The 26,247-nt window shown below is 36.9% G+C and overlaps 1 protein-coding gene across 2 annotated transcripts in view; it reads left to right on the plus strand.

The window, feature by feature from the left end:
* Positions 1-26,247, plus strand: part of LOC306885988 (cysteine-rich motor neuron 1 protein-like) — a 126,951-nt gene that overhangs the window by 75,235 nt on the left and 25,469 nt on the right. Inside the window, exons 6-7 of one of the 2 annotated variants that reach the window (XM_079442830.1) lie at positions 12,537-12,719; positions 14,948-15,145. In XM_079442830.1, the coding sequence (XP_079298956.1) occupies positions 12,537-12,719; positions 14,948-15,145 (381 nt within the window). The remainder of the gene's footprint in view (positions 1-12,536; positions 12,720-14,947; positions 15,146-26,247) is intronic. The other variant, XM_079442831.1, reaches the window with a different exon arrangement.

Consider the following 26,247-nt stretch of genomic DNA (forward strand, 5'->3'; position numbering starts at 1 on the left):
TAGAATCCAAGCTGCTTGAAGTCCAGTTTGAAGTTTCCACAGTCAGTGATGATTTGGGGTGCCGTGACGTCTGCTGGTGTTGGTCCATTGTGTTTTAGTCCAGAGTCAATGCAGCCATCTACGAGGAGATTTTGGAGCACTTTATGCTTTATGCTTTAAGCTTTATGGAGATGCTGATTTGCTTTTCCAGCAGGACTTTAGCACCTGCCCACAGTGCCAAAACCACTTCCAAGTGCTTTGCTGACTATGATATTACTGTGCTTGATTGGCCAACCAACATGCTTGACCTGAATCCCATATGGAATCTATGGGATATTTTAAAGAGAAAGATGAGAAACCGTCGATCTAACAATCCAGACGAGCTGAAGGCTCAATAGTGCCTCAGCAGAGCCACAGGTTGATCGCTTCCATGCTACACCTCACTGATGCTGGAGTTTGTGCTAAAGAAGTCCTGACAAAGTATTGAGTGCATAAATGAACATACTTTAAAGAACTTGAACTTTTCTGCTTTGCAAATCCTTTTTTTGATTGATTTTAGGAAATATTCTAATATTTTGAGATACTGGATTTTGACTTTCATGAGCTGTAAGCTCCAATCATCAAAATTAAAACAAAAAACTTTTGAAATGTCTTACTTTACATGTAATGAATCTAAAAAATATATGAAAGTTTCACTTTTTGAAATGTTGCAAAAAAATTCAGTTTTTCACGATATTAAATTTTTTTTTAGATGTACCTGTACTGCCATTTTGGAGTGCAACTGCCCAAGTCCTTATTTACTTTCATTATTTTGTAATGAGTGGCCAGAATATTCTTCAGAATTTCTCTTTTTGTGTTCCACTAAAGAACTAAAGTCATACGGGATTGGAACAACATGAGGGTGAATAGATCATGACAGAATATTCATTTTGGGTCGGACTATCCCTTTAATTTGATTTACATAATGCTGGGCTGTTGGAAACTGTCTCTATGAATCTTTAATTGGAAGAAGGATCCGGCATCTTTCACTTCTGTCCTCTGTAATGTGTGATAAGATTTATTTCATGCGGCATGCCTTAATGAGGATTTGAAGCTTATTAAATTCAGTTTATATTGTGTTTATTTGAAGTTTTTCCCTGTAGATTTGTCACATTTGCACCTCATTGACATATTGCAAGCTGGTCATTAGCTGGTCCAAGATGGTCTAGATTAGTCTCTAGAAGCCAGATATTTTACTGTCAGCATAAACTCGGGACTAGGTTGCAATTTATTCTGACAAAGAAACAAACAACCTGCCTGTTTAGACAGAAGGAAGCCATGTGACTGACATGTAAATTGACCAACTACAATAACAGGCTGACACGAAAAAAAGATTATCAAATAATAAGTATTTTTTGTTGTTGTTAATTACGTAAAGCATTTTAGCAAATTAATAATTTTTTTTGTGATTTCATCGCAATTAATCACAATTAAAAACATTATAACAAATTGTATTTGTAAACTTTTTATAAATAATCCTCAAACTATCATATAAACAAAGTATATTTTAAATAATACTTATTTAACAGCATCTCTTACCTATTATGTAATATTAAGGTCTGAACTGATCTGGATACCTAGAATAACATATAATGAGTCATTAATAGACTTAAAGTGTAAACTGTCAAACTACTTTTACATTTTTGTTTTCCCCATTCATTATTATTCTAAAACCGGCTTGACCACCCTAATCTGTATTTTTTTCAGCAGGGCAGTGTAAATACAGGAAACGTTATCTACATAGAGAATCAAAACTTTGAAGTTTCCGATGAATATTTGAGTAGATCAACCGTGCCATTTCACGGCTTGATGATTCTAGAAACAGCAGATGTCAGACAGACAGAATGCCATCTTTCTGTGCCAGTTGCTCACTCGCTCACTCTCTCCCCATTTGGCTCCCAAACTCTGGAATAGCCTTCCTGATAACGTTCGGGGTTCAGACACACTCTCTCTGTTTAAATCTAGATTAAAGACACATCTCTTTAGCCAAGCATTCACATAATGCATCTTATAATCTTGTACTGCAGTTATATCTGATCAAATGTACATTATTATTATTCTTTAGCTTGAGTTGAACAAATCATTTTTGCTTAGATGGAGCAGCAGCTACGCTAATTATGTCTCTATTTGTTTCTCTGATTAACATCCCGTGGTAACTAGGAATTACAGAAGCTTCAGTCTGGATCCAACCCTTAAATGATCTGAGATGACCGAACACCTGAGAAAAGATAATACCAACCCCTCAGAGGACCTCAGAGGATGCCAATGCTCAGACAACATACAGAATTACCAAATTTTGCCATAAGTTAAATATATTAAGGTTCTGCAATATATAAATATATTGTGTAAACTTAATTTCCTGTAGAGCTGCTGTGCAACGACTTGTATCGTAAAAAGCGCTATACAAATAAACTTGAACTTGAAGTTGAACTTCCAAAGGCAAGTGTTTGGGATGGAAAGAGAGTGAGCATTCTCAAACAGTGCTTGTGCACCACATTTCTCTCTCAGACAGTGATGTCACCCTTTTGGGGAGTAGATAAGAGGAAGGACTGATTAGTAAGTGTATGTGTGCATCTAATCTAGAACATTCCCACCCTGAGCTAATCGCAACTCCTTTCCGAAAGTGAACTAACATGAACTAACTTTGACCACACCAAGGAATTTCACAGTTTTATGCATCTCGTAATGTACCAAGCAAATATGTTGCTAAAGATAGTTTAGTTTTTTGTTGTGCTTCTCCACTGTGTTTGGCGTTAAGTTTGTTTACTCTTTAATTCGCAGCTTTTTCACTTTTGCATTAAAGCACACATTAAAATTAGAACATGTTGATCAACAAGTGAATATGTGAACATGATCATGTTGAACGTAGCAAAACCCTGGCACGTTTGCGCATGGTAGATTTGCTTTGTCATTAGCGATATTTTTAGTCCCATAATTAGCTCTGTGCATCTTTACACATGAGCTGGCGCACCTGTCAGTCTCCATTCATACAGCCCCACTGCTACGAGCCCCATCATTACGTTAATGTTTACCCAGAGAGCGGTTGTCATGGAGAAGGGCATGATTGGCGGTTTGCGTGAGCTGTTCAACCTAGGGATAGAAGGGCGATGTAATAGAGGTTGTGAGTGCTGATTTCGATCCTCTTCTAAGCATCGAGAAGCTTGATTGTCTTGTCTACGCTTAAGCGGTTAGCATTAGGATTAGCTCTGTAAACAGTAGCATGTTGTTCTGCCTAAAATGATGTATGGAAGAACAATGCACACTCTTTCAAAGGACAAGCGTGGATTAGGACACACGTCACTGAAGGAAATGCTTAAACAGCTGTTCAGTATTTCGAGAGATTATAAGCCTTGAAACCACGTTTTTACCAGGCTCAGCCAGTAAATGACATAACGTTTTAGTTTAACCACTAGCGTAAACATAATACCGTGGCCCGGCGAGAAGCGCGAGCGTCTCTTTTTCTCTTTTTAGAGAAAGCGTCATCGGAAGAGGAAAGTGATTTTAAGGTAGGGCTCGAATAGGAGTCACCGAGGGGCTATTCAAATTACGTGTGCACTGTGAAGCCTACGATGATTGACGAGCCCCGTAGGCACTATGCTCTCCCTTTTATACTAGGCTCTTATTTATGTCTGCTCCAACACAGCGGCCGCTATCTTTCACTGATAAAAAATGGGAAAACATGCACACAAAGGTGCCGTCTTTTTGTTTTGTTTTGTTTCTTGACAACTTAGCCTTGATTTGCAGGTGTTGTGCGGTTGTAGTGATTTGCATGTCCAGAGCAGTGGCGGGTCTTGGCAGCACAAGGCGCAACTGTGGAGAGGCGAGTTATCACATTATTTAGTCTGCCTCTCAGCAGTTGCAGCCAAAACAAGCTAGCCTGCAGCATGAGGGAGGGCTGAAAAACACTGGGAGGCAGCTCCTGTTGGGTTCTAGGACAGGAAGAGAAAAGAAATGCTGGACTGAGTCCGTCTTGAGAGGCGTTCTCCTTCCTAACACAGAAAAAAAGCATCTCAAGCATCTTAGAGGATGATAACCACAATCTCCTCGGCCTTCAAAATATATTTCTTCTTCATAGTTCAGATTGTTTTCTCCCTTCCCTTAGTGAGAAACTAACATTGCATCTGAATGTGTCTAAGCCCCTACTGTACAGTAGGTGAAAAACAGTATGTGAAATGAATATCCCGGCCAAATTCACAGTATTCCTAAAACAGTTCAAATAAAAGGTTAAAATAAGGTAGAACCTTTATTATCTATGGAACATTTCCATTCCACAAAAGGTTCTTTATGAAGGTATCCAGATGACCTTCTACTTCATATCACACATTCATACTATATAGAATATAGTAGTGAATTTCGCTCTTCGTCCAATGTAGTACCTGCTCAGACAGTATGCAATTTCTGACACACCTTAGATATTTGTTTCGCAGCAGAATATGGATTTTGACATTTTAGTTCACTAAGCTACAAGCTACTTTAACTAGTTCTATTATGACAACCCTCAGAAGATTTTAGCACAGTAATGGATATGACAATGTTCATGTATTTGGTCTTGGTGGAATAGATCTGCTACGCTGCTGAATTGCTGCTACGGTTAGTTATTGCTGTTGTTGTAGATTATTGCTGCCACTACTGCAAATCAAGTACAGGAACTTGCTACTGCTAATACATACACCAAAACAGTGCTGTGAGTATTTAAGACATATTGCTGCTGCAGAAGTAGCATATAAAATAACCTGTAGCAGATCTATACAGGTGGAGCTGGGGGGTTTCATAGGAACTCTGAAAGCATGCTGCGAAATGCTCAAGTAAATGCTAACCAACTATTTAAATGTAAAGCAGCAAGCTAATTAGCTGTGTAAGCAACATGAACCAATCACCTTGTGCCAAGTAGTTTAATACTGTGAATATCATCAATTTGCGTTAACAACCCATCAGCCTGCGCCCTCTAGAGTTTTATGACAGAACTTAACATTTCAAATACAGTTAAGCTATTCTTTTGAAACTACAAGTACACACACAAAAAATCTGATTATTCAAATAAAACAATGAATTTACTTTTAAATTAGTGTATTATTGTTACACTGATGGAAAACAATAGAAACCATCACAGAAATCCAATATTATTCCCACCACAACCATTAGCATATTAGCATGCTAACATTTTTTAAGTTACATTTTTGGGATTTTATGCCTTTAATGGACAGGACAGTAGAGAGATGACAGGAAAGCATTAGGAAGAGAGAGGGGAGTGCGATCAGCAAAGGACCTCGAGACAGGAATTGAACTCGGGTCACTGTGAGCACAACTGTGCTATATGTTGGCGCACTAACTACGAGGCTATCGGCGCCAACAGCATACTAACACTTAAGTTGGTCGCACACCGGACCAGAAGTCTCGTGCTGCATCGCGCCACGCCACGCAACACCATGCCATGTCTTTAAAATTCGAACACATTGTTTTCTATAAGCGTACGCACCAGCGGCACCTAGCAATAATTTAAAACAATGTAAAGACGTGGTGCAACATGACTCGGCGCTGCGCTTCTCATCCAGTGTGCGCCCAGCTTTATTTAGCATTAAGAAGTTTGACCCACCCTGATGAGTGGCACTGTGAGCTAGGCCTCATTTCACATGCAAACAGGAGGTTAGCCAATCATAACAGAGGTCATTTGCATATAGAACCATCATTTTTCTGCTATCAACCACACACCCTTTACCAAAAACCCTCACAAAGATGTCCCATTAAAAGATGTCAGCATCAAAAAATGTCAACGACCCCAACCCACAAAATAGATCACAGGCAGATTGGCTAGTTTTCTGGCCAAAAAGCTTGGGCCGCCCTCTTGACTCTTGTTTTGCTGTTTGCAGAGCCACTGGCAGTCACAGAGACAGGCATGATTGCTCAAGATGCCTATTTCATTGATATCAATCAGGTAGTTGGGCAGTGTAGAATTCCAAAATACAGCACTTTTTATTCTAAAGGACAGAAGGGAGGACAAAAATGGTCATATAAAATTAAATTACAACAGTTTTGGTGCAGGAAACCTGAACTAACAATAAAAGTGGACTTGAGGGGGAAATATAAAATACTACTAAAGTATACAATATGGCTCCTTTAAAGACCCGACGAGACTCAGTTTGTGGTGCCTGGATCGAAGTTGAAAGACTGCCTGTGATTCTTCTGCTACGTTACATTTAGTGCACACTGGTCTGTGTTTAACCATGACCTCAAGCAGGAGGAATCTGCACAAGTACAAGTTTGCGACTGGAGGTGGGAGATTATGTAAATCCTCCACGTTAAGGTTAGCAGCTTTTGAACGGTAATAGATGTTGTTATTTTAGGTTGCACTTCAGTGCTTTGTTCAGGAACTGTGAGACTGAGATGTGGAGGTGTTTTAATCTCCAGATGGAGAATTTCATTACTGCCTCTTCACAATCCTGTCAAACTCTTAGAGTTAAATATAAATGGGCTCTTTTTCCTCCTGTTTCAGATGGCCTTTGTGTAATAAAAAAAGACTCTGTGTGTATGTGTGTGTGCGATTCTATATCTCTGTTTTCAGAAAGCCATACAGTATGAGAACACAGGTAGTAGCCATTCTTAATTTGTACTCATACAGATGTGTGGAGGGTTGGGCAGTCATATAGATTACATAGTTGACTTCTGTCACTTACCTCATCTCGTACAGACCCTGCAAGTGCCGTCATACACTCTAACAATTCAGGTGGGGCCAGTTAACAGCTGTTGACCTCAACGCCTTGGAGGGGAGGGACCTGTTGGATCTGTCTTGAAGCAGGGAAAACTAGGCTTTGGCGTCTCAGGGTATTGTTTCCATGGTTACCATTCTCTTCCACTAATTTACACTGAGGTGTGGTGTTTCAAGATGAGAGAAAGAATCTCCTCCACTCCGAATTTTGTATTAGATGATGCTTGTACATGATCCTATAAATTATTAAAATATCAGCAAGATGGAATCTTCAGACTTTTAAATGTTCTGCACTGATTTTTAGAGGAAAATCTAAGGAATTCTATCAAATAAATTGAAAAATGGTAAATTCATGGTGCATGCTATGGACTGCCCCCAATAAAGAACAAACAAAAAACACATATATGGTTTTTAAATGGTTGTTGGTATACTGTATGTCATGTGGTGTAACCCTCAAGCAAAAATGAATAACATATTTTTTCTAACCCCTCATTATTATTATTAGTTAAAAAATATCAGTAAGTTTTCTAGGTGGTGAAACTACACAAAATATTACAACTGGAACTAACCTTGCCATGTCTTAAAAAACTGAAATTATCGTATTTTTAAAATGTATGACCTTGACACATTAATGAGGGCCTGCAGGTTTATTTGTGCAGATTGGTTGTACCACATGACACTACAGACACAAATTTAAACATTTGAAATATAATTTTTTTTTTTTTTCATACCGCCTCACTGCTTGTAATTATACAAAACTATGGTAATATTTTGATTTTAATAACTAAGAACATATTCATTAAGGATTTTGAATCCAGCAATTGATAATATGTTCATCGTAAAACAACATTTTGTGTATACATTTCATATTTAATATATTATTTGAACAAATGGAAATTTGGCACACTATGTACAGATGCCTTAAAGTCTAGACAGAGCAGTAGCTGTGGCGATTCAAACCCCAGCAGTCCCCCCATAGCCGTTGGGCCCCCTATAATCGTCACAATCTTTCACCCCACTATAGTGACGGCCCTGAGGCTGGAAGTGTAACACACTAGTGTAAAATGTGCTAAGACTCAAATCTTCAGACTTGAAAAGAATAAAAGAAACTGCCAAATCAAGTTTTTTGTACCTTTCCTCTCATCTAAAGGTGTTGCAGAGAGGGAAAAAATAGAACTATTCACACACCTTTGACACAGAAGGCCAAATAGTGCGACTTTTACAAGAGATGACAGTGGTACGAAGTAGATTTCAAAGGTGCTTTTAAGGTGTTTTTTATGTCATATTTCATTTAATCTGGGTCCAAGAACCTTGGTGACTTTTTTTCACTGTATCATTCTTTTTTGTGTTTCTAAAGACTTGAGAGGAACTGATGCAGATACTAGAGTCTCGAAGTGGTATTGAACTCACTGATATATTTGTGTTATTCATAAATTTTCTTGGCCTCCTGCACCCTTCAACTCAGTCATAACACAACACTTTAGCTGTTTGTCATTGAAGAACATGTGGCAATGAGCCACACTCCATTCTAGAACAACCCTGACCATCTCCAAGAAGTTCCTTCAAAACGTTTACTGAGACTTTGAATCAGCATTTTCTTTCCTGACAGAGTCGTTACAGGATTACAGCTCTGGGAGCAAATTCTGAATATTAAACAGAATTCATTCAAGTTCGTTCTCCCTACACGACGCCCAATCCCTAATGCCAGAGGATTCCGGAATAAGTCCAAGTCATAAAACTATGAAGGAATTTGCTGCAGTTGTATAATCCTTTGTGATGGGTAAAGTCCCAAATCAAGGAAGCCAGTGGGTTGAGAAATGGAGCCACCAACTCGAGCCTGACAAACTTTGCATATTTGTTCAACAACCAGCTTGTCCTACTGTGGTGAGAGAGGGATAAGCACTAGAGCAGACACCAGCTCTCGTGAGCCTCGGCCAGCTGTTTACACACCAGCACTTATGGCTTACCCTTCAAAAACGGAAATGCAGCAGGAAAGCCAGATTCTCCTTTTTAGCATTTCTCTGCAGAATTTCTTCTTCTTCCGTGAGGTCATAACAGCCAGCAAAACAAGTGGAGGCGAGCTCACTGTCTGCTCTCCTACAAATCTTTCACGGCATCCAGGCGGCTTGGGTCAGGTTTTATCTTGAAAACTTATGAGATGCAGCAGGGGTTTAAAGCAGCCGTTTTACATAAACACTGACATTCAATGAGACAAAACAAAGAAACAGGTCGTACCTTCCCTTACCATGTCAGAGTCACCTCTAAAAGACCCAACACTGAGTCTAACTGTGATGTGGCCATTTGTGTCATTTTGAAAGAATGAGATCCATTTGGGTGAGGCCACTGCACTGGACATCTGGGAAGTTCAATATGCTGATGTAACTATCACTCACGCCTCCACTAATTATTCACCTCTGCCACAACATGTCACCTGGCTGTGGCTGCACCATCGCGCCTATGAGATGAAGCTCATTAGTCATTAAGATAAATGAATAAGTGTATTGCACTTAAAACAAAAAGCATGAGATGTTGCATTCAAGATTGTAGTTTCAAATGAAACTTCTTCCCACAAAACGGAGTTGCAAGTAAACGTATGAGGGAATTGTGTTCATATACCATTGCAATCCCAATGCAAAGTGTATATAAACAGCTGTTTCACTCTTTCCACCACCCCAGCACTATTTATTTCTATAATTAGGTCCTGAGGGGTGTTTTAGAGCTTGAGTCAAGTCTCAAGCGTGAGCCCCTTCATTGCAGAGATCAAGCCAATCCTGTTTACCCTTATTGCTTGCATAGAAATTATGAATGTGAACTTAAGCATTTAGATTTTTTTCATGATATTGTTTGTAAGCCTTAGTTAATTGAGTAGGGAATATGTAGGATAGGGGAAATTGGGTAGGGAATGGGCAGGATGGCATGGTTAATTGAGTTGGGAAGGGGAAAATAATATTGGTAGGATATGGGTTGAGGGAAAGGGAGTTTGAGTAGAACAGGTTAGTATAGAGAATCGGTCAGGGAATTGATAGTATAAGGTAGTGAGCAGTTCTGTGGAAACTATTTCAGATTTACAAGCTACTTATAATGTAAAGTAGTTTAAGGGATAGTTAGTTCACCCAAAAATTGTTGTTCCAAACATTTTTTACTTTTATTTCTTGGCAGAAAATAATGTGGATCTTGGATTAAACTTGAACTGATAAATATCTAAATGTGCAAGAATTGAAAAGAATTGCCGAGTTTTTTTGTTTGTTTGTTTGTTGTTTTTTTACTAATGATTCGCTGTTTACAAGGATTTAATTTACTGATCAATTTACTATTTGCAAGGACTTCTTGAGCCTTTTTCCCCCAATTGACAGTTTGCAAGGGTTTCAAAGAACCAATAAATATTTTTTGTAGTGATTTAACATTCACAAGTACTCAAAAGTCATTCATTTTTTAAACTAATTAACTGTGTGCAGAGAAACAGTGAATAGTTTTTGCAACTGGTTCATTTACAATAGCATTTACATGAACTGTTTATAGATATATAGATATATTTGCCTATTCTTTGCCGAATGATTCACAAAAATTGCTTAAACTTCCAAACATGAGAGTAAGATATTTTATGAGATATTTTAAATTATGTTCAAATGCTTATTTGATTATTACTTTTAAGATTGTTTGTCTTCCCAAGATGTGTAGGACATATCGATGTATTGCTCTTGCTAATAAGTAATTTGTTGTAATCTCTTTGCCATCTTGGATTTGAACCTAAAACCTCAACCTCTTGATAACCTACTATTCCTCAGCTAATTTCCCAGATAGCAAACATCTAATGCCTTCTGTTCCTGAAAGTGTGTGATAAACAATTAAACATGTTATATTTCATTAATAACATATCTGAATCCTTCTGCTCATCCTTCTGGCGTACTATATCATTAAGATCATACAACACAGACGACACCTGTTAACACAAGACACTTGACATATTACACTCATAGAGAGCTGGCCTTTAATAGACATCATCCACCTGTACATCTCCTTTTAGCATCGAATTCCTTTACAGCTGTCTAATGGCAGAGGGGTTATTTCTTTTATTACTTTTTAAAAGTTTTTTTTTTTCTTTTGCGCATTGATTTTTAAGCAGATCCTTCCAATTAGTTGCTGCTCTCAGAAGCGGTAGCAGTCACCCAGAGGAGAGTGACAGACCCAGGCTGATGGAACAAAAAAAGCTTTGATTAGAAAATTGAGCAAATTCACACAGTCCTCTGTGAAGCCTGTCTAGTGTGACAACCTCACAGTTGCCACACCAGATTATTAGGTAATTCACTGAGCCTGTACTAATTGACAAAATTATTCACTGGAATTAAAAATGCTGTACACCGCATTTGGCTGATCTTTCAAAAGTTAAGTGTGCAGAGATCAATTCTTACTTGGCTCTGGGTGCTTTTTGTTAGCTCCAGATTTCTAATAATTCCTCTTTTAATGGATTGCGTTGATAATCTGTCACTCTTTCGTGTGATAGGATTTTATGAAATGTTCCAAGGCCTCTTGTTTGTCATAGGCCGAGTTCTATCAGATGACTTGGGTCTGTCAAATATGTTGTGATCAGAGGTGTTTTCAAGGACGTGTTTGGTGTCATTCAACATAAGCACAAGGAGGGGAAGTGACACACATTCCCTAAATCAAACATGTCTTGGTGTTGAAACCAAAGAATTACTGTCACTGATTAAAAAATAAGAAAAAAGGGTTTTATTTTCCATATCTTTCAATAATCCTCAAAACAAATATTTATCTAATTTATAAAGATTTATTTAAAGATTTAAATAAATATTTATTTATCTCCTAATTTATCATAAGAAGAAAGACTTTGCAAAATTTTAATTTTTCTTTCTAATTTAATTTGATTGAAGGACATTACGAAGGACACTACATATTTTGATTAAGCAAGGAGATGTTAAATTGATAAACAGTGATAGTAAACACTTGTATTATTTAAAAAAAATATATATTTTGAATAAATTCCGTTCTTAACTACTTCTTGCAGCTTTTAACTTTTTATTCATCAGAGAACCTTGAAAAAAAATCAGAAGTTCCAAAAACATATTAAGCAGCACAACTGTTTCCAACATTGATAAAAGATCAGCATATTAGAATTATTTCTGAAAGATCATGTGACACTGAAGGCTGGAGTAACGGCTGATGAAAATTCAGGTTGCCACCACAAAAAAAAACATATTTTTTGTATATTAAAATATAACATTAATATATGATGTTATATTTAAATATAAAACCATAATATTTTATAAATCAAACTCACGTGGGACATTTGGCAAAAGTAGTTTTATTATGACGCAATGTAATCATCATCAAAGCTCAACAAGCGAAATATCACAATATGTGCATTGAGTTCTGTGTGTGAATTTCTGTTCTGTTTGTGATCTATTATTACTTTTCTTTAATTTACAAAAAACAACTGCATTAACATAAGTCCTCAGAGTTTGAACGCATAAAGAGACCTTCATTAAGCTTCATTTTGGAGCAAAAAGCAGGCTGGTCTCATGTACACAAGTGTAGGCATTATAATGCATGAGCTGAAAGGGGAATTTGGTACCTAAGGGTTGCCATGGTGACCGGTGAGCATCAATTCCACAGCTATTTGAAACTCGGCTGCTAAAAGCTCTCTTGGACACAAATGCACACCGTTTAGGTCCCTGCGTACCCCATAACTAACTATTCTTCTTGGCCCTGTCATCAAGACCCTATTTGTTTTGTTGTGCTGTCAGTCATATATCCGACAACCTCTAATGCACTGCATCCGGATTACTGTGCTTTGCAGAGACGAAGCCAGCCTGCACTTTCAACGGAGTGGAGTACCATGACGGGGACATGTTCAGGATGGATGCCTGTCGCTTCTGCCGCTGTCAGGGCGGGGTGTCCGTGTGCTTTACGGCCCAGTGCGGCGTGCTCCACTGTGAACGCTACTATGTCCCTGACGGAGAGTGTTGTCCTGTCTGTGAAGGTTAGAAAGAGAATATATTCCTGTTCTTTATAAACTGCTTGTCAAGAGTGTATAGCAGGCATATGTGCACCTTTCTTCAAATGATATCAAGCTGTCTTTAGTGTTAGCCTTGCGCCTTAGGGTCTGTTTTGCATTTGCTGTTGATGCTCTGCCTGTGAATTTTAATGAATAGTGTCACCCAGGTCCAAAACTAGATTCTAAAGCAATTATGGCGTGACTAGTTTTTTACCTTCTCCGAAGATATTGTGCATTGTGCATTACATGACGTGGAAGATTCTGTCGATTGGATGTTAAATTTGCAGGATAAATTCTTTGTGTGCTTGCGTTCTCCCAATTCAGGGAGTATTCAGGGCTAATTAGTTCAGGGAAACTGTTCATTGTTTTATTTTGTAGACAACTTGTAATAGGCTGCCAGGGAGCATGTAATTTCGATTGCTATGCTTCTCTTGTGGGTAGGTTTTGTTGGAATTACCTTGCTACATTTTCCACTCATGTTATATTTATCAGATTGTAGTCATGTTGAAATTAGTTTGCGAATGATTTTGCTGTTATGTAGTTAATTAAAGTGAAACTCCCTCACTCCCTTGTAGCTTTCCTCCTGAGAGTTTTACTGCCGTGAATTAAACAAATGAAATCGGCCAACTAAAGTTAGACGGCTCACAGTAAATGTAAGCCTGTATGACTTCATACGCTGACTCATAGGCAGTTTTGGCTTATGAAGGAGGTAAATAATTTTAATCAACCACTTAGAACAGTGGTTCTCAACCTTTTTGGGGCCACAACAATATTCAAAGGCTCCATGATATTCAAGATGTACTGGATAAGAGATTTGTAAAATATTTTTTACACACAATTTCTACATGATGAAATTTTTTAGACTTGCTAGAAAATGGAGTTGTACAATTTTATTCTGAAATTCTGTCAATAATTACTCACCCTCAGGTCGTTCCAAACCCAAAACCGTCATTCATCTTTGGAACACAAATTAAGTTATTAAGAATTGTTGAATATTTTTGCTTTCTTTGCTCACAAAAAGTATTCTCATAGCTTGAACCACTGATGTCACCTGGACTATTTTAACAATATCCTTACTACCTTTCTGGGCCTTGAATGTGGTAGTTCTGTTGCTGTCTATGGAGGGTCAGAATGCTCTCGGATTTCATCAAAAATATCTTGTTTTGTGTTCCGAAGATGAACAGAAAGGTCTTACAGGTTTGGAACGACATGAGCATGAGTACTAATGACAGAATTTTCCTTTTAGGGTGAACAATCCCTTTAAACTGTGACATATGTTGAATTTTGTTTACATTTATTTGTTACGTTTGTTTTGTCTTATATTAAATTAAGTCGTTCTGGGCCCCCTTGTAAGTTTGCTGAGGCTGCCTAGTCAGCACCACCCTGAGGTTGAGAACCATCAATCTGAGTTCACATAAGGGGAAAAAAGAAAAAGGCACACAGACTTTTGTACCTAGCAGCTTTCCGTTGGTCAGTGTGGCGAATTTGCGTGATCAACAATCCATATTGTTGATTGCAAAATTCCATATTGAGAAAATTCCTGCTGACATTACTAGACTTTGACCAAAAAAAAAGCTGAAAACAATAAATGTGATTGCACTTTTAGAAATAATACTTTGCTGTTTAGGATTGATTTGTTGGCTCATTCCTAATATATGTTGTTTTCTTTTATTGTAACTCTGTTAGTGTATAACACTAACCCTGCTGAAATAATCATCTTGAGCTGGTAACTGGAAAACAGTAAAACATAGAACACAATAAAGCTCCGGCAGTGTGAATGAACAAAATTGTGCAATCTCAGAACGGTACAGGAACAGAAACTTTCCAGAATTTCTGTGTAGAGGACATCATTATCTGGTCCAAACTTGTCCAAGCTGATTATTAAATGGTCTAAGCTGGTCATTAGCTAGTATATGCATTTCACATTAGTTAGTCCAAATTGGTCCCAGCTGGTCAAAATTAGTCATTAGATGATCTAAATTGGTCATTAGCTGGTCCAAGCTGGTTATTAGCTTGTGCAAACTTGTAGACCATCCAGAATCAGCAACAAACCACCCACCAGTTGCTTGTACAAAGTTAAGGTGTTCAGAAACTATCTGCTATGTTCTAAAACAGGTTAAACTGACTTTTCCAGCAATTTGCAAGATGGCAGTACTGATGTGTGGCAGCTATCATCATCTTGTCTTTCTGTTCTTTTAACTTCTTCCATATAGACCCCATCTACCCAGTGCTCAATTTAGCTGGCTGCTATGTGAATGGGCAGATCCTGGCTCACGGAGACCATTGGCGTGAGGACGACTGTACCTTCTGCCAGTGTGTGAGTGGAGAGGCCCGCTGTGTGGCAGCTGCCTGCGGCCACAGCTGTCTCAATCCTGTCACTGTGCCCGGAGAGTGCTGCCCTGTGTGTGAGGGTAAGAACAGATGCACTTTATGGATGCGGGTTGGAATTGTGTTGGGTTGAGCGTATTATTCTCGGACATAAAACACACACTGTGGCAGCACATGAATACAGATAATTATAGTTATGCATTGCTATGAAATGTGTCCAATTGTAATCATTCTGCAGTTTTAGTATGCATTGCATTAATGGCACTATAGCCAGTATTAACTAACTTCTTCCATAGTCAGTTTCTGGATCAACTACTCAAATGGTGAAGGTACAGTTTAGTATTGCTGAGCAAGATGCCTTGTTGATTCATTCTACCCATACATGCTGTTATTTTTTGAAGTAGGCATTTTATAAGAATCTTTAAGTAGCTATTGTGATATGATGACCGTTCGTAGTGACTAACTCTAGTAGTCCATATGCAGGGCAGTAACCTTGTACACCCTTTTTTATGTTAAGTCATGCTCACGTCACGTAATTACTGTTATTATTAAACAGAAAGATTACAAGAATATCTCTACTGTTTACTGCTTAAGCCGTCTCCATTTTCTGTGACGTTGCAGCAGTCAAATAGGAGCTCTCAGAAAATGTTAGTTTACAACGTGGTAATTACAACGTCTACAAGGACATAAATGCTTTTTACAAGACATAGAATCTTGTAATTACAGTAATTCAGACTGGGGATATCGACCTCAAAAATTCATTATCACAAGTGAATCTTCTTTTTTACATAGAAAAGTCAAATAAAATTCATAAAATTTTGTTTTTTCAGTTACAAAAATATATTATAGATATTTTATATATTTCATATTTTATTTAATAATAATACTTATAATAATATAAATATGATCATATTTTATCATAATTTTTAATATTTTACAAAAATATATTTTACATTTTCTAAATAAAATGTGAGTGGAGCATGTATACTACTATCATAATGCTTACAAAGCTCACTTTTACGATGTTGAAGTTTTCGAGGTTGTTGCTTGGGGAATGCTAGACAGTTGCTAATGTGTTCTGAGTGGCTATGAGCAGAATTGGGAAAAGTTACTTTTAAAAGTAATGTATTACAATATTGCATTACTCCATAAAAAGTTGTTTATTGTGTTAATGAATTACGTTACTTTTGCTATACCTTTTTATTGCGTGGGCTGGACTTGCTTATTTGTTTTTTTAATAACAAAACCCCCAAAAGTTAGATTTTGGCAACTGTAAAGGCCCTTTCACACCAAAAGTGAAGTTAATAAGCATCAGGCTAAAGGAAGTGCCTCCGTACTTCAACTCCCAATCAAATTGTGGAGAGGAGAGCTGTCAGTAAATAAATGAGAAAACAAAGTAACTTGGGTTACTTATTTAAAAAAGTAACTCAGCTATTTCATTATAAATTGAATAGCAATGTGTTACTTTACTAGTTATTTGAACATAGTAATCTGATGATGTAACTCACGCTACTTGTAACAAGTTACCCTCAACACTGGCTATTAATGCCTTGCTGTGCAGTTGTACTCTACTGTAGGTGGTCCCTAGATTGTTGTTTACTTGCCCGAATCAAGTGGTCTCTATCGTATTCTGATATGGTTTGATTTTTTTGTTTTGTTTTTGTTTTTATTTACACCCAATTAAACAGCCAGACAATAGGGTCAGAGAATGGACACTTAACACTAATTATGAGCATTAATTCAATGTTGTAGTCAAAAACAGGCTGAGCAGGTTGAGTCCGTTTAAGACCAAGTCCAAGTCCAAATGCTGATATAAACGCATGTCCACAAGACTGTAGTGCAGGAATGTCCAAACTTTTTCCTGGATAGCCACTATCCTGCAAAGTTTAACACCATCCCTAATTAAATACACCCGGACCAGCTAATCAAGGTCTTCAGGCTGACTAGAAGCATCCAGGCAAGTGTGTTGGAGCTGGTTGGAGATAAACTCTGCAGGATGTTGGCCCTCCAGGAGCATGCTTGGACACCCCTACTGTAGGGTGTCCCATTCCTCATTTACGGTTTCAGAAGGGTGCTCACAATATGCACTTTGGCAGATATGAGGAGAGCTCCACAGCAGACTTCTACCCGATAGTCAAAGTGGCAGCACATCACAAAAGTGTGGAATCATAAGATGTCCACTAGGGCTTGGGGTGCCATTTTGGACGGGGCCTAAATATGCATTTGTTTGCCTACAAAGTGATGAGGACATCACTGTTTTGTTTTTGTTTTCGAACTGCTTTAATGAAGCAAACCACCATCAGACTAAAATTACCTGGAATTCTCAAGACTAGTGTCTATGTGTGTGAGCAAATGCTTTCTTTCTCCATTTCCTTTCAGTGTTCTCCAGCACTCAGTGTGTTTTTGAGTTTCAATTCCAGTCACATACTGTATGTGTGAATAATCTACTAGTCTGAGAGCAATGCAGGCAGTTGCTTACCTGGAACCCCCAGCAACCCACTTCCAGCACAATGCAAATATGTCCATCATCTCATATCTCAGGTCTATCGTGTTGTGTCTCCTTTACTGTCATGCAACACTGCACCGAAACCATTCCTGTGGATTTCCCTCCATTAGACCTTGCTCCCTACCCTCACCAGCAGTGGAATATCATATCCCATGTGCCAGTATATTTTTCATACTACTCTCAGATCTGTAGCAGTTACCCCTGGGACTTCCACTCTCTCACTGCAGCTGGCTAGGTTTTCCCCTCTGTGTTTGTTGCGCGCAAGAGCTTTGCATCGTTTTGTATCGCATCATAAGCTTTCATTAAGCACCGTGAGGTATGGACGTGCACCTCGGTATGCAGGAATGCAGGTCGGTTCGCCGGGGCATGGACTACATTTTTGAAGAGAGGGTTTCTAAAGGTTATTTCACACATGGGAAGAAGCAAGCGAGTGATAGATGAGTGGCAGGTATGAATTTCTCCCGGGATTGGCTGTGTGTAGACCGATTACATCATCCTTTTGTAAAGAGCTGGAGAATATAGATTTTCTCACGTCGCTGTTTGCCGTCTAGATTTTCAAGTCACAAAAGCTACATGATGTTTTTTAATTTTTTTTTTTCTCCTGTTGTAGTCTTGGGATCGCCGGGAAAGCTTGATCAGAGCAATTAACAGTCTTATCGGGCCATCCTAAATGCCAGACTGACAATATGTGTGGATGAGGTAATAAAATCATACTAAACAACCACAGCTTTTTTGCGGCTGTGGGGGCGAGGCTCCACCAACTGTCGTGTTGGTTATGATCAATGCCGTTCCAGTGGAATTGAGTCACACCGGGGGTAATAGGATTCCTGTCTGTCTCATCTACCCTCTGCACCTTCACCCTCCTTCCAATTAAAGATCCAAGCAAATGAAGCATCCTGCTCTTGCTCTGGCTCAGTATATTGAGAGAAAACAATGCCTGGAGTGCTTCATCTCATAGTGGTGCTTGATAATAGTGAAGGCTAGCATTACTATTACTATGGCTGACACTCAGGGTTAGGGATGTCAACAAATGTGCTACGGGCATGAATGATGCCTCAAATTGTGTTGCACGTTGAGAAGCAGATTCTAAGCAGCATGACGTGCATGTGGTGTATGATAAATCTTTCAAAAAATCCCAATGAATTTGCATGAGTATTTGGTGATTTTAAGCTTGACTGTTCTCAACGCAATCTACTTCTATTGGTGATATGATGATACATATAGTTTGATAATATAAATAAATGTATTTTTGTGCGGCAGGATGAAATATGTCTCAAACAAGACAAGTGTTACATTCCAACTACACAGAAATGTTTGCCATTAAGTTTAAATATGTATTTAAAATACAGTTTTAGCACATTTAGATTTGTACGGTTTGCATCAATCAATTTTAAATAAATAATAATCAAATGAGATGACGTACCATTTGTAATTGTATTTAATTTAAGGAATTCTCCAATAATTAAAACGGTATTATTTTTATATATAAATCTAAAGTAAAATATCAAATATATAATCATAATAATTTGTATTATTAGTATTAATGATGATGATAATAATAATAATAATAGTAATATATGCTTTGTTTATTAAAAAAACACAAATCCAATATGTACTTTTATAAAAAATATATAGCCTATAACTTTATAATACTTTTACCTTTATAGCACTGCCTACCCCTATGTTATATAATCTAATTCATATATTTAATATATATATATATATATATATATGTCAGCATATGTAATTTATAAAATGGTGGCCGCATATAATAAAAATAATAATAATAATTTGCTCATTGCTGTTTGTTTGTTTATTTATTGTTGTTTTTATTATTTAGTCACTTAGCAACTACTTGACAATACCCTATCACTGTGGCACGAGTTTTGAGAGCGTGTGTCAAAGTAAAAATTTATGATGTGCATCTAAATCAGGGTGTAAAAGGTCTGATTAGTGGCCCATAAGACTTGAGATTTTTTGAGCTAGTTGAGGTAGAGAGAGGACAAGAGAGCAGTACATGGACCGAGAGTGACAGCAGCTTGTCTGCAGACCTGCTCAGAGCAGCAAGCTCACATTCACCCCTTTTCAATTAATCTTTCATATGCCTTTCGGCCTGTGAAGCAATTAGAGGTTTAGATGGGTCTGCCTGACCGTGGAGAGCACTCACTTCAGTACTGAGGTGAAGTGAGGGGGTAGTGCGCTATGGCTTTCCATACAAAGTTCTATACATACAATACCTCCGCTGCATCGCAAACCACATCTCAAATACAGTGCTCTCTCTTTATTTGAATTCTCTCTCTCTCTCTCTCTCTCTCTCTCTCTCTCTCTTTCTCCGGGCGGTGCAGAGGTAGATCAAAGGCACTGTGTGTGCCTGCTCATCATCACGGACTGCAGTGAAAGGTTAAGCACAGATAGACTACATGAATGTGAAAATATTCAAACGGTTTCGAAATCCTCTCGCTGTGACGGCAAGGTGACTAACCGCTTAGTGCTTCATATGAATTCATTACTCCTTATTTTGCTAGTCGATTGGTGTAGCTTAGCAGTTAAAGGGATATTTCAACTAGAAATGAAAATTCCATCAGTTACTCACCTTCATGCCGTTGAAACTGATACGGAAATCTTATTTTCTTTCTGGAGAAGTTATGCTCCATGGAAATAAGTTTAGCAGATTGTATCAAAACACAAAGGCAGTCCATGGGCATATTTACACATTCTACCACAGTACACAAAAGAGGTTATTTTGTAAAATCTCTTAGCATTTTCATGTAGTAAACAAAGTACCTGTCAAGCTCCAGAAGTGACATGAAAGTTATAAAATAACTGTGTGATGACAGACTGAAATGTAAATAATTAAACGGCACTCTTTCAATGCCGTGACACACCAAACCGACATCAAAGAACTAGCGGCAACAAAAGCTGACTGTCGTGTCACCTTACGTTGCCTCTGCACTATTCAAGCACAACATTTTGGCCCAGACAAAGACAACAGCAAACTAGGTCGTAGATTCTGTGCCTGTGTGAGAAAATAAATAACTCTCCATACCACTAGGTGGCAGTAGTCTGTATTAGCATTTTCACACCAATCTCACTTACCACAAACGTCTGATAATTTGCTTGCCTTTGCCACGTTCATTTTTCTTATGTACTGTTTGGTAAGCTGAACAGCCAATCAGAGTGATCTCTCTCACTGACTGGCTCCATTGACGATTTAACACGCTCAACTGGACAAAAAGCCTCCTCCACAAAATAAAAAGAAGTAAAAATACATCCAGTAAAGTTACTGTTCACTACTGAAATAGTGCCAACGCAACAATCGGTCATTGGCCAATTGTCAATTCTATATATAAGTCATTACTCAGACAAACCTATCGCTTCAGAAGACTTGGAATATAGTTTTCGAGATGATATGGACCACTTTTATTCAACTTTTGTTGTGTTTTATTTACAGTTGTTAGTGAGCTGTTCCTTTAAAGATCTGGAATGGTTTCCAAAAAGGTTGCAGGTTTGAATCCAGCAAGGAGTCATTCATTAAGCGTTACAATTGAGCCCTTGTGCAAGGCTCAGAGTTGCTTCAGGGCTACTTTCACTGTAATAAATATTGTATACTGTTACTCTGGATAAAAGCATCAGCTCAATGTCAGTAGGGAGCAGTAGTAGCACTAAAGGGTTGATGTATTTGGGCATCCATTCTCCATGGCCACAGTGTAATCTAGGATCTTTAAATAGATGTTCCAGGTTCAATACAAGTTAAGCTTTTTTAAAACCATCATTGGCCTCAAGTCAATAAATGAAGACTATATTCGTAGACTCAATTTGTTAAACAAAAAAGTTTAGTAATGCACATGCTATGAATGTGTCTCACACTGTGGAATGTTAAAAGCAGAAATATGCCGCTAATGTTTTTGTTAAAGTGCTCTAAAGATTCTTCAGAACAATGTGAGATATTTGAGCTATAAAAAGTACTCAAAATTGATCTTTGAATGGTGGGACTACTGTTTTATATAAATGGATGTCTGGACGTCTAGTTACCAAGGCAATAACTCCAATAAAAAAAAAGGCTTTATGATGCAGAACTTACTGGGTTTATTGTCTTTACATGGTAATCAAAAGAGTTTATTATAAATGAGGTTAATAAATGTTTTTGTGACACTAGTCTCCTAGTAATGTGTGTAAGGTTTATGTAACGTGGCCATATTTTCTTACAAACTGTATTTGCTTGTTTTTACAAACTGAGGTTCTAGTCAGATTTGAACTCAGAACTTTAAGTACTAATTTAAGGATTACAGTCACTAAATATGCTCAATGCTATTTGTGTACAGAAAGATTCATATGCCATGGAGAATAATTTGGTGTGGCCGTGACTCTGTTACACACAGTTCTGTTTTTGTTACCTTGGTGGTTCCTTTTATAACAAAGCCTGTCTCAAGTGTCGGCAGCCTTGTGACAGCAGTTCTGCAAACAAAAATAAAGATAGGACTGTTATTCCATTCAAGGATGAACTTTTTTTTTTTGTTTTTTTCTTGATGGGTAAAGCAGAGAAATAGCCATATGCATTCAGCAGAGCCATATGTGGCCCTATTACATGATGGGAAATGGGGAAATAAAAGGCAGCTGTAATGATACCTGATATCCCCCTCGATAGAGGTCTTAAATAGCCGTACCTGATGGCAAGGTCTAGAGAACTCTGCTCTCACATTCACATGTGGCATGTTACATGCAGCCGTTTGGGAAAGTGATGGACACATTTGGAGCCGTTTCCCACCACTCACGCTTTTATGCTACATTAGTACTGAAGGTCCAGTTAGTAAAATATTCAGGTTAAAAGTTGCAGCATTTTTCATCCTTTTTAGTGTGTATATTAATTACCAACTGTAATCCGTTACTGATTGCATTACACATATGTGGAAATATAATCAGGCTACTTTTAGATTACTTTTGACCTAACTTATTTATCACATTGATTTAAAAATCTTGTACCATATTAATAAGAAAAATACAAAGAGAAAGAAAATATATTTAATTTCATATATTCATTGTTATTAACAACATTAAGTGCATTAAACATTACATTAAGACAAGGTTTCCAAAACTGGGGTTAGTAAAGGGACTGCGGGGGTTTGTGAATCTAATTAAAAGCTAATAACTAATTAAATCATAAAAATTTCAAAATAAAAAAATTTAAATTAAATCAAACTATTAATCGCATCCAAAATAAAAGTTTTTGTTTACATAATATATGTGTGTATACTGTGCATATTTATTATGTATATACAAATGCACACACATAGTGTATATTTTGAAAATATTTCCATGTATATAGGGGTAGTTGACAAATAAAAAATGGACTGTCTTATGTAGAAAGCAAAATGTAGAAAAAGAGAACTTAACATACAAATAACATGATAAAAAATTTATCTCCATTCTTAGAGCTACAAATAGCATAAGAGAGGTTTTATTTTCAATGTTAGAGGTTTTTTTTGTTTGTTTTTTTTTTTTTACAATTTTTCCGTCACACCATAGGACACATTGATACGTGAACTACCCATATATTTATATCAATATAATTGTTATTTGCCTATATACAAATATTTGAAATGTATAAACATAACACATTGTGTATATATACATGCATGTGTATTTATATATACATAATGTGTGTGTGTGTGTTTACGGTGTATATTTATTATGTAAACAAACTTTTATTTTGGATGCGATTAATCGTTTGATAGCACTAATATATACACACACATTTGTTACTCTATATATATATATATATATATATATATATATATATATATATATATATATATTTCATATTTACTTATGAGTGATTGCTTAAACTTTTATTGGAGCTGGCTTTACTGACTTAATTCTTAAATCATAAGTATCATTAAAATATTTTCAATATTTGTATTGTTAGTTCAAATAATATTTAATCACTTTTTTAGAATCTACAAAATCTAGTTAGTATGTATTTATATTATTTTACTAATTATCAGACCAGGGGCCTGTACCATGAAGCCGCTTTAGCAGGCTAGCCAGGTAAGTTTCAGTTTAGTTTGCGCCAACTCTGGGTTTTAGGTACCATGAAAGTGGTTTGGCTTTTAGCAGTGTTCATCGCCATAGTAACTTACACTCCACAGCTAACCTGCTCCGGGGCAGGTTATGTTCTGGTTTAGAGAGCTCAAACCGAAATCTGACCAATCGGCTTCAAGCAACGTGACATATCTCTGACGCAATAAAGCCACTCCTCCAGTTTCTCTTACTCCAAATTAAAGGACGCTACATAATAAAACATTTTTAAAACATAAAATCATCAGATTTTTTAGAGATGATTATTTTTTATTATTTATATAATTATTATATCTTTAGTCCATTACACAAGCCAGCTTAATTTAATAGTAATTAAGCTTTTATTTTAAATTAATATAAACATATAGATAATATGCAATATAAATAAGTTTTAGAATCAATAGCTGTAAACATGACTACATATGAGTTTAGATTGTGTATAAATATTATAAACTTTACAACTTTTACTTGCACTTATATGTTAAGATAAGTTTTTCATGGATCGATCCGTTTCATCTTGCTGTGTAAATGTGTTTAAATTCTTCATATTGTTCAATCTTTTAATCTTTGGTAGTGAATTGCACTGACTGACTCTCTCATTAGAAGTCAATCACAGTTTCAAGGCATGTGATTGGCTGCTCATTACTGATGTCACACATTCATGCGCACATGCTCCATTAACTCAGGATCAAGCCTGAGTTGACAGAAAGTTGATGATCAGCTTCATGGTACCAACAAAGCTGGATTGGACTGGTTTGGTTTTGTCAACTCAAAACTAATCCTGTAACCCTGAGTTTGTTCATCCATCATGGTACAGGCCCCAGAAGTGACTGTTGTATAATATTGAATATATTATACATATTCAATATACCCGCAGCACAAGCGCTGGTGTGTTTGTCCTTCTTTGTGAACAGATGCATCCACTCCAGTGGTGTCTTTTGGCACTGAAACCATGCCACCGCTGGTGTGAGTCCATGTCCCGCCTCAGTCCTGCAACCTGTCGGACACAGCCCTGACTCTATCCCCCGGTCCTAGGACAGCTTTATTTAGCTAATTTGCCAGCTGCCCTGCACTCTGTGCATTTTTATTTCCTAATTATTATTTGTTAGAAGACCTCATTTCCTCAAGGTGATACCCTCTCCCTGTCAGAGGCAAGTTATTGTACCAGACGCAGCATGTGTAATTAAGCAAATGAAAGCTGTCAGGGCTGGGTTGAACCCCCAAAGATCACACATCACATTTTGAAGCGAAACCCACAGCCATTAGCGTTTTTCACTAAAATTATTCCATATTTAAATATGTGCCTTAATTCTCACATACAATGCACTTGTTTATTTCTAAAAGTCTTTGAATATGAGCCTGCTCTGTTGGTTGCTGAGCCACATAGGAAGAAACAAAATGAGCCACCAATGTCGACATGGCTTCAAATGTTACAGTAGTGTTCACTGAAACAGCGCTCTTTAATGAATAGGGGACAATGTTCTGGGTTTTTTTTTTTTTTTGCCTCAGGTTTATTTTTATCATGGAGAGCTCGTTTTAATTGAATAACCATATGTCTTTACATTTTAGACAAGTTAGGGAGAGAGAAGTAGCACACGTCTCACAATTTGCTGCCTTTTATATGATCATATTTAATTAAAAAAAACATAGGCTTTGTGAATCATAGACTACATTTTATGACCCAATGTTTGCTAGAGAATGAGTTTTTACAGCAACAAAAATCCCCAAATGGTTCAAACTACTGCTGTCAAACGATTAATCGCGATTAATCACATCCAAAATAAGTTTTTGTTTACATAATGTGTGTATATTTATGTATTTATAAATACAAACACATGCATTTATATATTTAAGAAAAATGTTATGTTTATATATTAAATATATTTATATATAATAAAGACTATAAATATATATACATGTAAATATTTTCTATATATATACTGTATTTGTGTATTTACATATACATAATAAATGTGCACAATACATATATTATGTAAACAAAAACCTTTATTTTGGATGCGATTAATCGTTTGACAGCACAAGTTCAAACCCCTCATAACTGGTCCAAACCACACTTATTACTTAATTTATTACTACTTATTTATTACTTACTTGATATTTTATGTTTTGTACAGTACCATTTTAATTTTTGGACTCAAGTTAAAAAAATATTTGAAAGTAAAAAAAAAATATATATATAATTAATAAATATATAATTTTTTTAAAGAAGTATTTTATGTTCACCGAGGCTGCAATTATTTGAAAACAGGTAATATTTTATAATTTTTCATACAAAGAAACCTGCAACTATGTATCATTCAACTACACAGTATCATACAAACAAACAATCAGCCAGTTATGACACTGATTTCAGTTTGCGTTATATTTATTCAACATCTGAAAATGATTTGATGATTCGGTAAGTATTCAATGAAGGATTTGTCAGACCGTTTCAGTCCAGCTTGTGAAAACTGTGTTTGTGTGATTTTAAAACAAAACAAAAAAAAGCAATCAATTTGTCACTAAACCTGATTACACTATGCTTTATATTTGTTTTGGTTGTAGCCAGTGAATATGTAGTAGAAAGATTTATTTTGCAGTACA

This window comes from Barbus barbus (genome assembly GCF_936440315.1).
Source record: "Barbus barbus genome assembly, chromosome: 20".
Lineage (NCBI taxonomy): Eukaryota > Metazoa > Chordata > Actinopteri > Cypriniformes > Cyprinidae > Barbus > Barbus barbus.